Genomic DNA, 12,325 nt, shown 5'->3' on the forward strand with positions numbered 1-12,325 from the left:
AGTGACTGTACGTACATACCCCAACCAGAAGCCATGGATTACAGGCAACATCCGCACTGAGCTAAAGGGTAGAGCTGCCGCTTTCAAGGAGCAGAACTCGAACCCAAAAGCTTATAAGAAATCCCGCTATGCCCTCCGACCAACCATCAAACAGGCAAAGGGTCAATACAGAACTAAGATCGAATCGTACTACACCGGCTCCGACGCTCGTCGGATGTGGCAGGGCTGGCAAACCATTACAGACTACAAAGGGAAGCACAGCCGAGAGCTGCCCAGTGACACGAGCCTACCAAACAAGCTAAATAACTTCTATGCTAGCCTCAAGGCAAGTAACACTGAAACATGCATGAGAGCATCAGCTGTTCTGGACGACTGTGTAATCACGCTCTCCGCAGCCGATGTGAGTAAGACCTTGAAAAACTTCAACATTCACAAGACTGCAGGGCCAGATAGATTACCAGGACGTGTACTCCGAGCATGTGCTGACCAACTGGCAAGTGACTTCACTGACATTTTCAACCTCTCCCTGTCTGAGTCTGTAATACCAACATGTTTCAAGCAGTACACCATAGTTATTGTGCCCAAGAACACTAAGGTAACCTGCCTAAATGACTACCGACCCGTAGCACTCACGTCTGTAGGGCTTTGAAAGGCTGGTCATGGTTCACATCAACACCATTATCCCAGAAACCCTAGACCCATTCCAATTTGCATACCGTCCCCAACATATCCACAGGATACAATCTCTATTGCACTTCACACTGCCCTTTTGACACCTGAACAAACGGAACATCTATGTGAAAATGCTATTCATTGACCACAGCTCAGCGTTCAACACCATAGTGCCCTTAAAGCTCATCACTAAGCTAAGGACCCTGGGACTAAATACCTCCCTCTGCAACTGGATCCTGGACTTCCTGATGGGTCGCCCCCAGGTGGTAAGGGTAGGTAACAACATATCCACCACGCTGATCCTCAACACGGGGACCCTCAGGGGTGCGTGCTCAGTCCCCTCCTGTACTCCCTGTTCACTCATGACTGCATGGCCAGGCACGACTCCAACACCATCATCAAGTTGCCGATGACACAACAGTGGTAGGCCTGATCACCGACAACGATGAGACAGCCTATAGGGAGGAGGTCAGAGAACTGTCCGTGTGGTGCCAGGACAACAACCTCTCCCTCAACGTGATCAAGACAAAGGAGATGATTGTTGACTACAGGAAAAGGAGGACTGAGCATGCCCCCATTCTCATCGACGGGGCTGCAGTGGAGCAGGTTGAGAGTTTCAAGTTCCTTGGCGTCCACATCACCAACAAACTAACATGGTCCAAGCACACCAAGACAGTCATGAAGAGGGCACGACAAAACCTATTCCCTCTCAAGAGACTGAAAAGATTTGGCATGGGTCCTCAGATCCTCAAAAGTTTCTACAGCTGCACCGTTGAGCGCATGCTGACTGGTTGCATCACTGCCTGGTATGGCAACTGCTTGGCCTTCGACCGCAAGGCACTACAGAGGGTAGTGCGTACGGCCCAGTACACCACTGGGGCAAAGTTTCCTGCCATCCAGGACCTCTATACCAGGCGGTGTCATAGGAAGGCCCTAAAAATTGTCAAAAACTCCAGCCACCCTAGTCATAGACTGTTCTCTCTGTTACCGCACGGCAAGCGGTCCCGGAGTACCAAGTTTAGGACCAAGAGGCTTCTAAACAGCTTCTACTCCCAAGCCATAAGACTCCTGAACATCTAATCAAATGGCTACCCAGAATATTTGCATTGCTCCCCCCCTCCCACGCTGCTGCTACTCTCTGTTATTATCTATGCATAGTCACTTTAACTCTACCTACATGTACATATTACCTCAATTACCTTGACTAACCGGTGCCCCCGCACATTGATTCTGTACCGGTACCCCTGTATATAGACTCGCTATTGTTATTTTAATGCTGCTCATTAATTATTTGTTCGTTTTATTTATTTTTGAGTTATTTTCTTAAAACTGCCTTGTTGGTTAAGGGCTTGTAAGCAAGCATTTCACTTTAAGGTAATATCTGTTGTATTTGGCACATGTGACAAATAACATTTTATTTGAAAAATACACTGGAGTGGTTTACCAAGACGAAATTGAATGTTCCAGAGTGACCTAGTTACAGTTTTGACTTAAATCAGCTTTGAAATATATGGCAAGCCTTGAAAATGGCTGTCTAGCAATGATCAACAACTAACTTGACAGCTTGAAAAATAAATAAATAAATAAATAATGTGCAAAGCTCTTAGAGGCTTACCCAGAAATACCTACCCAGTAATCACTGCCAAAAGGGATTCTAATATGTATTGACTCAGGGGGGTTGAATACTTATCTAATCAAGATATATTAGTGTTAAAATTTTCATAAATGTTTTAAAATAGTTTTTTCTTCCACTTTGACATTACAGAGTATTTTGTGTAGATCGTTTACAAAAAATGACAATTAAATCAATTTGAATCCCACTTTGTAACACAACAAAATGTGGAAAAAGTCAAGGGGTGTGAATACTTTCTGAAGGCACTGTCCCAACCCAATAAATGGAGCCCCACATTGTTGTTCAACACCTGAGATCCATGAGTGTAAATCAAGTTTTGACATCATCAACAATGCATGATTTATGCAAAGGTACAGTCCTTTCTCAAGACAGGATTTAGCCCTATATGGACATGCATGTCCCTGGCTCTGTTCCTTCCTACAGTCAAAGATAATTGATCCATTAATAAGAATGGGACGCCATGGGAGAGGAACCCGTGGCAGGTGTTGAGGCAGTGCAAAGCTACCTGGAGATGTGAACAGTGTGGGCTACAGTACATAGGCCCTCCACACACCCTGAGTGCCAGAGGACAGAGGTGTTGCTGCAGGTGTCTACATTCCTCATCTCCAACAGCTCTCTCAATTATTGGTGCTATACATGTATGTGGTGAAAAACTAGAAACCTGCCCTTGTATTCATTATGATCTAAAGGTGGTGTTACCAAGATCCCAAGCAATTGCTTACAAGTCAACATGGTTATGACTAGCTCTTGACTCAAGCCAGTGTAAAACGTACTGGCTTTTGTTCCATTGACCTGCGGTCCACCTTGTCTACGTGCTGCTACACCTTGGAGAGCTCAGGGCTTTGTCAGATAGCAGCGTTCAGACAGTGGTAGTTTTTAACAAGCTATTAGGATGTACCACAGTCATGAGCGAGGCAGAGGCTAGCTGACTGACTACAGGAAAGAAACAGAGTTCAAACACACATCCCCAGTCTCACAGTTACACACATCTCTCTATTACTTACTGAGGCCAGGGAGCCTATTCTGTTCTCTACCTCCATGTGACATGTTCCCTTGTCCACGATTCGTCAAAAATCGTAATGTAATTTGAATCTGAACTTCGGGAACATAATACAGAACTATAGTGTAGATACTGGAAAATCTGAAAATGAAAACCAAGTTCATCTGTGTTAAATAAGAGACAGAGAGAAATAGTATTGATTAGCTCTGGGCCAACATGAGAGGGGAGAGTGGATCAGGTACGGCAGTAAGTGGATTCTGTATCAGAGAATGCAATGAAAACAATAGAAAAGAGAAGCATGTGTACTCAACTTTGTTTTAGCAGAATGCAATGAAGTGGGTGGCATGGTTTGTTTGTGAGTGACTTACTGAATGAGTAAGAGTCTGTGTACACGTGTATGTTTGACTGAGTGTGTGTGTCTGTGTACAGTACGTGCATACGGTGTGTGTTCCTGTAGAAAGGAATATGAAACAGCAAACAGTATTAGAGAAAGTCTGCGGGCCCTTTTAACCAGAGCAGACTCACATTCTCTCCTTCCACTGTCTTTCTTCACTCCATAATAAATTCCATTCACCATAATGTAAGTCAACATAATACAATCAAGGCAGCACTAAATCTGCTTCCATCAACTTAAATAAAGAACCATGAAAGCAGCGAGCAGAAAGTATGGCCTGGCATCTATGCTCTGTGGCAAGGCCAACCATAAATTGTGCTACACTGGTAGTCAAGCAGTGAAAAGTACATCTTTAATTAAAATCAATTAAATGTATTTTCCACTACCTTACTGAAGATGTGTTAAGGAAATATTCCTGTGACTCTCAATCCCAGGGTATCTATGATTGTAACTGCATGATTCCCTGGTGAGATCAGTGGTTTCCAGAGGTTGTCTAGCTATAGCCTATGGCAAGCATGCTCTCCAGTGTAGTAAACACCCAGGCACTTTCATTATCAAATTAGCATTTTGATCAAATGATGTCCTTGTGTCGGCAACGGAGTCCTTTTGCCAACACAAGGCCAGGGGACTTCAACAGTCGTGGATTGGCAGCTAATTGATTCTGGCTCTGAAAAGAAAATCATGAGGAACAAGCTGACAATATGCTCTTGCTATCTTGTTTAAAATGTTACAGTTTTAGTTTATGCTATCAACATAGTTGTGTTTTTTTATTTCTAAATGAAGGTATTCACCATAAATTGGCACCTGCTGATGTCCAGTTACTAATAGCCCTAGGCATGAATGGATTGGAAGTTTTATTATATTGTTTTACATCACCATCATTAACGAGCATCAGAGGTTTCAATAGACTGCCTTTCACATTCACAGTGACAACTACTCCACTGTGATATTACCATGAGGTGGGGAAAGAGGAAGAGGCATTAATGACGATAATTGATTCAGCTGGCCGAGGGAGGTAGAGGGTAACATGATTGAGTTTGTTTGAGTTGTGCAGGCACATGATCAGATCAGGGAATTACTACACTGTCTGTCTGAGCTCCTCCTGAAATAGACAATGCCTTCTGCAACATAACACCAGCCAGGTACAGTATTGGTAGGTTGGTACTGGGATGTGCTGAGGAAAATGCTTGGTGCCATTATCTCAGTCAAACAGAATGTGATGTATGTATGGAGAACAGGAGTAAACTCTTAACCTGGTCTTTGATACGCTAATACAACTGCTCCTCCCAGTCTAGCCACTGGCCCCTTTACATGTTGTATTTAATGAATCGAGGTAGAGTATAATATTGAGGCAGTGTTATGCTTTGTATACTGGCAGCAGCAGCTGGGGAGAGTAACAGTATATAGGATATACAGTATATAGGATAGTAGTCTTATCCCTCAGATCAGGGAGAGTCCCAAGAGAATGTGTAATGAATTGGAAATAAAGTTGTGAAGCAACAATCAGACATGCAAGAATCCTCCCAATACTCTGTAGTGTCAACAACATCATCTCAGTCATTTCATGTTGCTTGCATAATCTGAGAGAGAAAAGCAGAATGGAATCAAAGTCTCATACTAGCTTCCACGAAACTAATCGCAAACCATCCGCTGCATGGAGCAGTAATTCCAGATGATTCAGTCAAAATAATTTGCACTCAGTATAATGTACACTGAGTGTACAAAACATTAGGAACACCTTGCTACTATTGAGTTGCAACCCGTTTTTCCCTCAGAACAGCCTCAATTTGTCAGGGCATGGACTCTACAAGGTGATGAAAGCGTTCCACAGGGATGCTGGCCCATGTTGACTCCAATACTTCCCACAGTTGTGTCAAGTTGGCTGGGTGTCCTTTGGGTGGTGGACCATTCTTGATACACACGGGAAACGGTTGAGCGTGAAAAACCCAGCAGCGTTAAAGTTCTTGTCACAAACCAGTGCACCTTGCACCTACTACCATAACCCGTTCAAAGGCACTTAAATCTTTTGTCTTGCCTATTCACCCTTTGAATGGCACACAAACACAATCCTGGTCTCAATTGTCTCAAGACTTACAAATAATTATTTAACCTGTCACCTCCGCTTCATGTATATTGATTGAAGAGGATTTAACAAATTACATCAATAAGGAATCATAGCTTTTAACTGGTTTCACCGGGTCAGTCTAGGTCATGGAAAGAGCAGGTGTTCCTAATGTTTTGTACACTCAGGGTACTGTATGTCCCAACACACTTAAAATTACTTTCTTAATGGTATCACCATTTCACTATTGTCCTGACGATAATTCACTGATTATTGTTCTCTGTCTGAATGCATCCAATCTGGCATAAAGAGTGCAACTGATAACTCGAAGAATAGTATCAGCTTAAAATGTCTGCCAGCAACATCCCAGCTCAGCCAAATCATGCCCATGTGTTTAGGATGTAATTGAGTGTGATTAAATAAGGAGGGTCAGTGGGAAGAGGGTAGTAGTGAGGCAGTGGAGGCAGGTGACTGGGAGATTAAGAGTATAATTGACCTGATCTCACTTTGCAGCCCATTCACTGCACTTAATTACCCTACTCTCTTGGCACAGACACACTCCTACTCTATATGCTGTGTGTGTGTGTGTATCGTTGTGTCATGCTTCATTCATTTGATTCCTCAAGTACAGTGTGTAATCAATTGGGTTTATAAACACAGAACAGGGAAGCAGCTGTAAAATAATGTTTGAGTGCGTCCCACAACAAATATCAGACAGTTTTAGTAATGACTGGTAAAAATAGGTGTCTAGGGTAAGGAGAGGTACAACAATGTCTGTGTCCCCAATGACGCAAAGGGTTTATTCAATTCAACCAAGCAAAGGCAAAATCAAACCAATGTATCAAAGGATGACATAACCAGGTAAAATAATAGGCCTATTTTCCCCAGTCAGAGGACAGGACATGGTTAGAGAGAAACAGATGTGACTCACGTTGTAGAGCACGGTGGTCCAGCCTTCCATGGTGATGCACTGGAAGACAGTGAGCACAGCAAACAGGATGTTGTCAAACTGGGTGATGCCGTCGTTGGGGCCGATCCAGGTGTCATGGCAGGTGTACTTGTCAGGGCACTTCCTTACCCCACACGGGAACTCTGACTCAGACTTGTCCACCGTCTCATTCTCTGACAGGGGGACAAGAGAGAATGAACTTCCTCAACTGGTTCATAATGACCATATTGAGTCAGAGTCCAATAAATGCTCCGCAGGCTAGGCTGGAGATTTAACAAAAGGATGCAAACCCGAAATCAATCTAACTAATCGTGTTTTTCCAATGAGAGATGGGATGACTTTATAGAAATGTTTCACTTGTGAGAAATGACTCGCATCTACTGGAGATGCATGAATAAGTACCACAATATGATGATTATAGTGTAATGCATGACTCAATCAATGAAGTGAGCAGCAATAGCAACTCTCTGTGTAAAAGTCCTTTCCTGAAAGATGACGTTATTAATATGCTATTTGACTTGTGCAATGTGTGATTATAATAAATTGTCTCTCTAAAGCTAATAGTCAGGTAACTAAGGCCCCCTTGTACAGTGAGGTCCCCACATAACCTTTATGATGACATCATCTGAAACATTACACTACAGCTGCACTATTAGAGCTAGAAACACAAGCATTTCACTGCACCAGCGATGAAATCTGCAAATCTGTTTACGCAACCAATAAACTTTTGATTTGATTCCATAACACTCTCCCCTGGCTAGAGTCATGTGACCTAGTCAGCCAATCACAGGCTGTACCTGGTGGGGATCTCAAACCCCCAACATAGTATGTGCTTTAGTTGGACACAGAGGTGCAGAGAGACAGATCACAAGAACTCACCACCTTAACTCCACTCATACTGGATATTTCCTGACCAATGACCCAAGCCCAGCTCAGTTAATCCCTAACATTGTGTCACTGAGTCATCATAATGCTTTAGCAAATGTGCATTATAATAGGGGCATTGGTAGACACAATGTAAGTAACCTAATTTATGTCGTTCTGAATGCTTCTGCTGATCCTACAGCAATCATGTGTCTACTGTATGCTCCAGATTCATGCTGTTAGCACTGAGGCTGTGTGCCCTAGTAGGAAGTCCACTGTGGGCAGCTTTCCCTGCACTAACATAAATAACATGAGAATATCTACTTCTGCTAAGCTTCCCAGTAAAGCAATGAAAACAAGCAGGCATCCCAGAAAAGTCCTCAAAATAACCCACATTAACACATGTTGCTTAAGAGACAAGGTTCATGAAACTAATAACTTGCTAGTAACAGATGACATTCATATTCTGACTATCTCTGAAACTCACTTAGACAATACATTTGATGATACAGCTGTAGCAATACAAGGTTATAACATTTACAGAAAAGACAGAAATGCCAGTAGTGGAGGTGTTGCTGTTCATATTCAGAACCACATTCCTGTAAAGATTAGCGAGTATATCATGTTAAATACTGTTGAAGTAATATGGTACATAGCTTTGATATGTGCTGAGCGAAGGATTTGCCATATCTTCAATTTAAGCCTACTAGAAAGTGTGTGCCCTCAGGCCTGGAGGGAAGCAAAAGCCATTCCACTACTGTCAGGATTCACCTAGGGGTCATGATTTGGGGCTGTACAAATGTTTGATGTATTAAAATAATTGATTATGCTTATGTTATATTAATAGAAGGGGAGGGGTTATAAGACCCCTAAGACCTCCTTACATTTATAGGGTCCTGGACTACAGATTAACAATATATATATATTCATTATATAGTTTTAGAATTGTTCCACAGTTGTTTGCTCTTTCTCTCTCTTATAATGTGTGACTGAGACAGAACTCTGCAGGGGAGTGTGGGAGATAAGAGACTACTCAGACATTTAACAATAAATCAACTTTGGGGAGGGGACAATTATTGCCTAGCTTTTAGATAAACACTGAAACTTTATGTTTGTATAGCTATGGATGCAGGGTTTTGGTCTCAGGAGTAAAAAGGTAATGACGTAGTCAGTGCCATCACTAAGGCGGGACTTTAATAAAACAACTTGAGACCTTGTGTTTGATGCAGAACTTACTCAGCAACATTCGTGCTATGTTCCTGTTTGTCAACTTCTGTCTGCAATTGCATTAATAAAGGTTTTTGAATGATTTAATTAAAGATATTGTCATAATGCTAATTTCACCAATGAGCCAATGATGATTGACAAGGAGGAAAGGAACAAACCTAACACTACCCAAGAATAGTAAAGCCCCCTTTACTGGCTCAAATAGCCGACCAACCAGTCTGTAACCAACCCTTAGTAAAGTTTTGGGAAAAATTGTGTTTGACCAGATACGATGCTATTTTACAACAGACTTTCAGCACGCTTATAGGGAAGGACATTCAACAAGCACAGCCCTTACACAAATTACTGATGATTGGCTGAGAGAAATTGATGATAAAAAGATTGTGGGGGCTGTTTTGTTAGACTTCAGTGCGGCATTTGTCATTATCGATCATAGTCTGCTGCTGGAAAAACGTATGTGTTATGGCTTTACAACCCCTGCTATATTGTGGATAAAGAAAGAGTTACCTGTCTAACAGAACACAGAGGGTGTTCTTTAATGGAAGCCTCTCCAACATAATCCAGGTAGAAACAGGAATTCCCCAGGGCAGTTGTCTAGGCCCCTTACTTTGTTCAATCTTTACTAATGACATGCCACTGGCTTTTAGTAAAGCCAGTGTTAATGTATGCGGATGACTTAACACTATAAACGTCAGCTACTACAGCAACTGAAATGACTGCAACACTTAAAAAAGAGCTGCAGTTAGTTTCAGAATGGGTGGCAAGGAGTAAGTTAGTCCTAAATATTTCTAAAACTAAAAGCATTGTATTTGGTACAATTCTTTCACTAAACCATAAACCTGAACGAAATCTTGTAATACATCAGGTGGAAATTGAGCAAGTCGAGGTGACTAAACTGCTTGGAGTAACCCTGGATTGTGAACTGTCGTGGTCAAAACATATTGATACAACAGTAGTTAAGATGGGGAGAAGTCTGTCCATAAAAAAGCGTTGCTCTACCTTCTTAACAGTTCTATCTAGAAGGCAGGTTCTACAGGCTCTAGTTTTGTCGCACCTGGACTACTGTTCAGTCGTGTGGTCAGGTGCCACAAAGAGGGACTTAGGAAAATTGCAATTGGCTCAGAACAGGGCAGCACGGCTGGCCCTTGGATGTACACAGAGAGCTAACAATAATAATATGCATGTCAATCTTTCCTGGCTCAAAGTAGAGGAGAGATTGAATATATTACTACTTGTATTTGTGAGAGGATTTGATATGTTGAAAGCACTGAGCTGTCTGTTTAAACAACTAGCACACAGCTCAGACACCCATGCATAACCCACAAGACATTCCACCGGAGGTCTCTTCACAGTCCCCAAGTCCAGACCAGACTATGGGAGACGCACAGTACTACACAGAGCCATGACTACATGGAACTCTATTCCACATCAGGTAACTGATGCAAGCGGTAGAATCAGATTTTAAAAACTGATAAAAATACACCTTATGGAACAGCGGCGACTGTGAAGCAACACAAACATAGGCACACACATGCATACACACACATGATAACATATACAGCTGCTAGATAACAAATACGGCTGCTAGAATCCTGACTAGAACCAAAAAATGTGATCATATTACTCCAGTGCTAGCCTCCCTACACTGGCTTCCTGTTAAGGCAAGGGCTGATTTCAAGGTTTTACTGCTAACCTACAAAGCATTACATGGGCTTGCTCCTACCTATCTTTCCGATTTGGTCCTGCCGTACATACCTACACGTACGCTACGGTCACAAGACGCAGGCCTCCTAATTGTCCCTAGAATTTCTAAGCAAACAGCTGGAGGCAGGGCTTTCTCCTATAGAGCTCCATTTTTATGGAATGGTCTGCCTACCCATGTGAGAGACGCAGACTCGGTCTCAACCTTTAAGTCTTTATTGAAGACTCATCTCTTCAGTAGGTCCTATGATTGAGTGTAGTCTGGCCCAGGAGTGTGAAGGTGAACGGAAAGGCACTGGAGCAACGAACCGCTCTTGCTGTCTCTGCCTGGCCGGTTCCCCTCTCTCCACTGGGATTCTCTGCCTCTAACCCTATTACAGGGGCTGAGTCACTGGCTTACTGGTGCTCTTCCATGCCATCCCTAGGAGGGGTGCGTCACTTGAGTGGGTTGAGTCACTGATGTGGTCTTCCTGTCTGGGTTGGCACCCCCCACCCCCTCTGTGCCGTGGCAAAGATCTTTGTGGGCTATACTCGGTCTTGTCTCAGGATGGTAAGTTGGTGGTTGAAGATATCCCTCTAGTGGTGTGGGGGCTGTGCTTTGGCAAAGTGGGTGGGGTTATATCCTGCCTGTTTGGACCTGTCCGGGGGTATCATCGGATAGGGCCACAGTGTCTCCTGACCCCTCCTGTCTCAGCCTCCAGTATTTATGCTGCAGTCGTTTATGTGTCGGGGGGCTAGGGTCATTCTGTTATATCTGGAGTATTTCTCCTGTCTTATCCGGTGTCCCGTGTGAATTTAAGTATGCTCTCTCTAATTCTCTCTTTCTCTCTTTCTTTCTCTCTCCCGGAGGACCTGAGCCCTAGGACCATGCCTCAGGACTACCTGGCATGATGACTCCTTGCTGTCCCCAGTCCACCTGGCCGTGCTGCTACTCCAGTTTCAACTGTTCTGCCTGCGGCTATGGAACCCTGACCTGTTCACCGGACGTGCTACCTGTCCCAGACCTGCTATTTTCAACTCTCTAGAGACAGCAGGAGCGGTAGAGATACTCTCAATGATCGGCTATGAAAAGCCAACTGACATTTACTCCTGAGGTGCTGACCTGTTGCACCCTCGACAACTACTGTGATTATTGTTATTTGACCATGCTGGTCATTTATGAACATTTGAACATCTTGGCCATGTTCTGTTATAATCTCCATCTGGCACAGCCAGAAGAGGACTGGCCACCCCTCATAGCCTGGTTCCTCTCTTGGTTTCTTCCTAGGTTTTGGCCTTTCTAGAGAGTTTTTCCTAGCCACTGTGCTTCTACACCTGCATTGCTTGCTGTTTGGGGTTTTAGGCTGGGTTTCTGTACAGCACTTTGAGATATCAGCTGATGTAAGAAGGGCTATATAAATACATTTGATTTGATTTGATGATAACATACGCACTATACACACAAGCACACATGGATTTTGTGTTGTAGATATGTGGTAGTGGAGTATGGGCCTGAGGGCTCACACTTAGTGCGTTGTGAATTCTGTAATGAATGTATTGTAATATTTTTAACATTGTATAACTGCCTTCATTTTGCCGGACCACAGGAAGAGAAGCTGCTGCCTTGGCAACAGTTAATGGGGATCCATAATAAATACAAAATACAAATACAAATCCTCCACCCTGGACTTCCTAACCGTGTGTTAGTGTGTGGATGACAACACAAGCACTTTCACCTATTCCATCAATCCAATTCATATTGCTGTGTGTGTGTGTGGGTGTGTGTGTATGTCTGTCTGTCTGTTGTGTGGTAATAAATGTGTGTTTTGTACATCTGTCTCCTA

General features: G+C 43.2%; 1 protein-coding gene across 1 annotated transcript in view; it reads right to left on the reverse strand.

Moving 5' to 3' along the window:
• Positions 1-12,325, reverse strand: part of LOC139578464 (voltage-dependent R-type calcium channel subunit alpha-1E-like) — a 130,557-nt gene that overhangs the window by 48,419 nt on the left and 69,813 nt on the right. The window contains exon 7 of the mRNA XM_071406092.1: positions 6,693-6,883. Coding sequence (XP_071262193.1) covers positions 6,693-6,883 — 191 coding nt within the window. The remainder of the gene's footprint in view (positions 1-6,692; positions 6,884-12,325) is intronic.

This window comes from Salvelinus alpinus, chromosome 6 (assembly GCF_045679555.1).
Source record: "Salvelinus alpinus chromosome 6, SLU_Salpinus.1, whole genome shotgun sequence".
NCBI classification, from domain to species: Eukaryota; Metazoa; Chordata; class Actinopteri; order Salmoniformes; family Salmonidae; genus Salvelinus; species Salvelinus alpinus.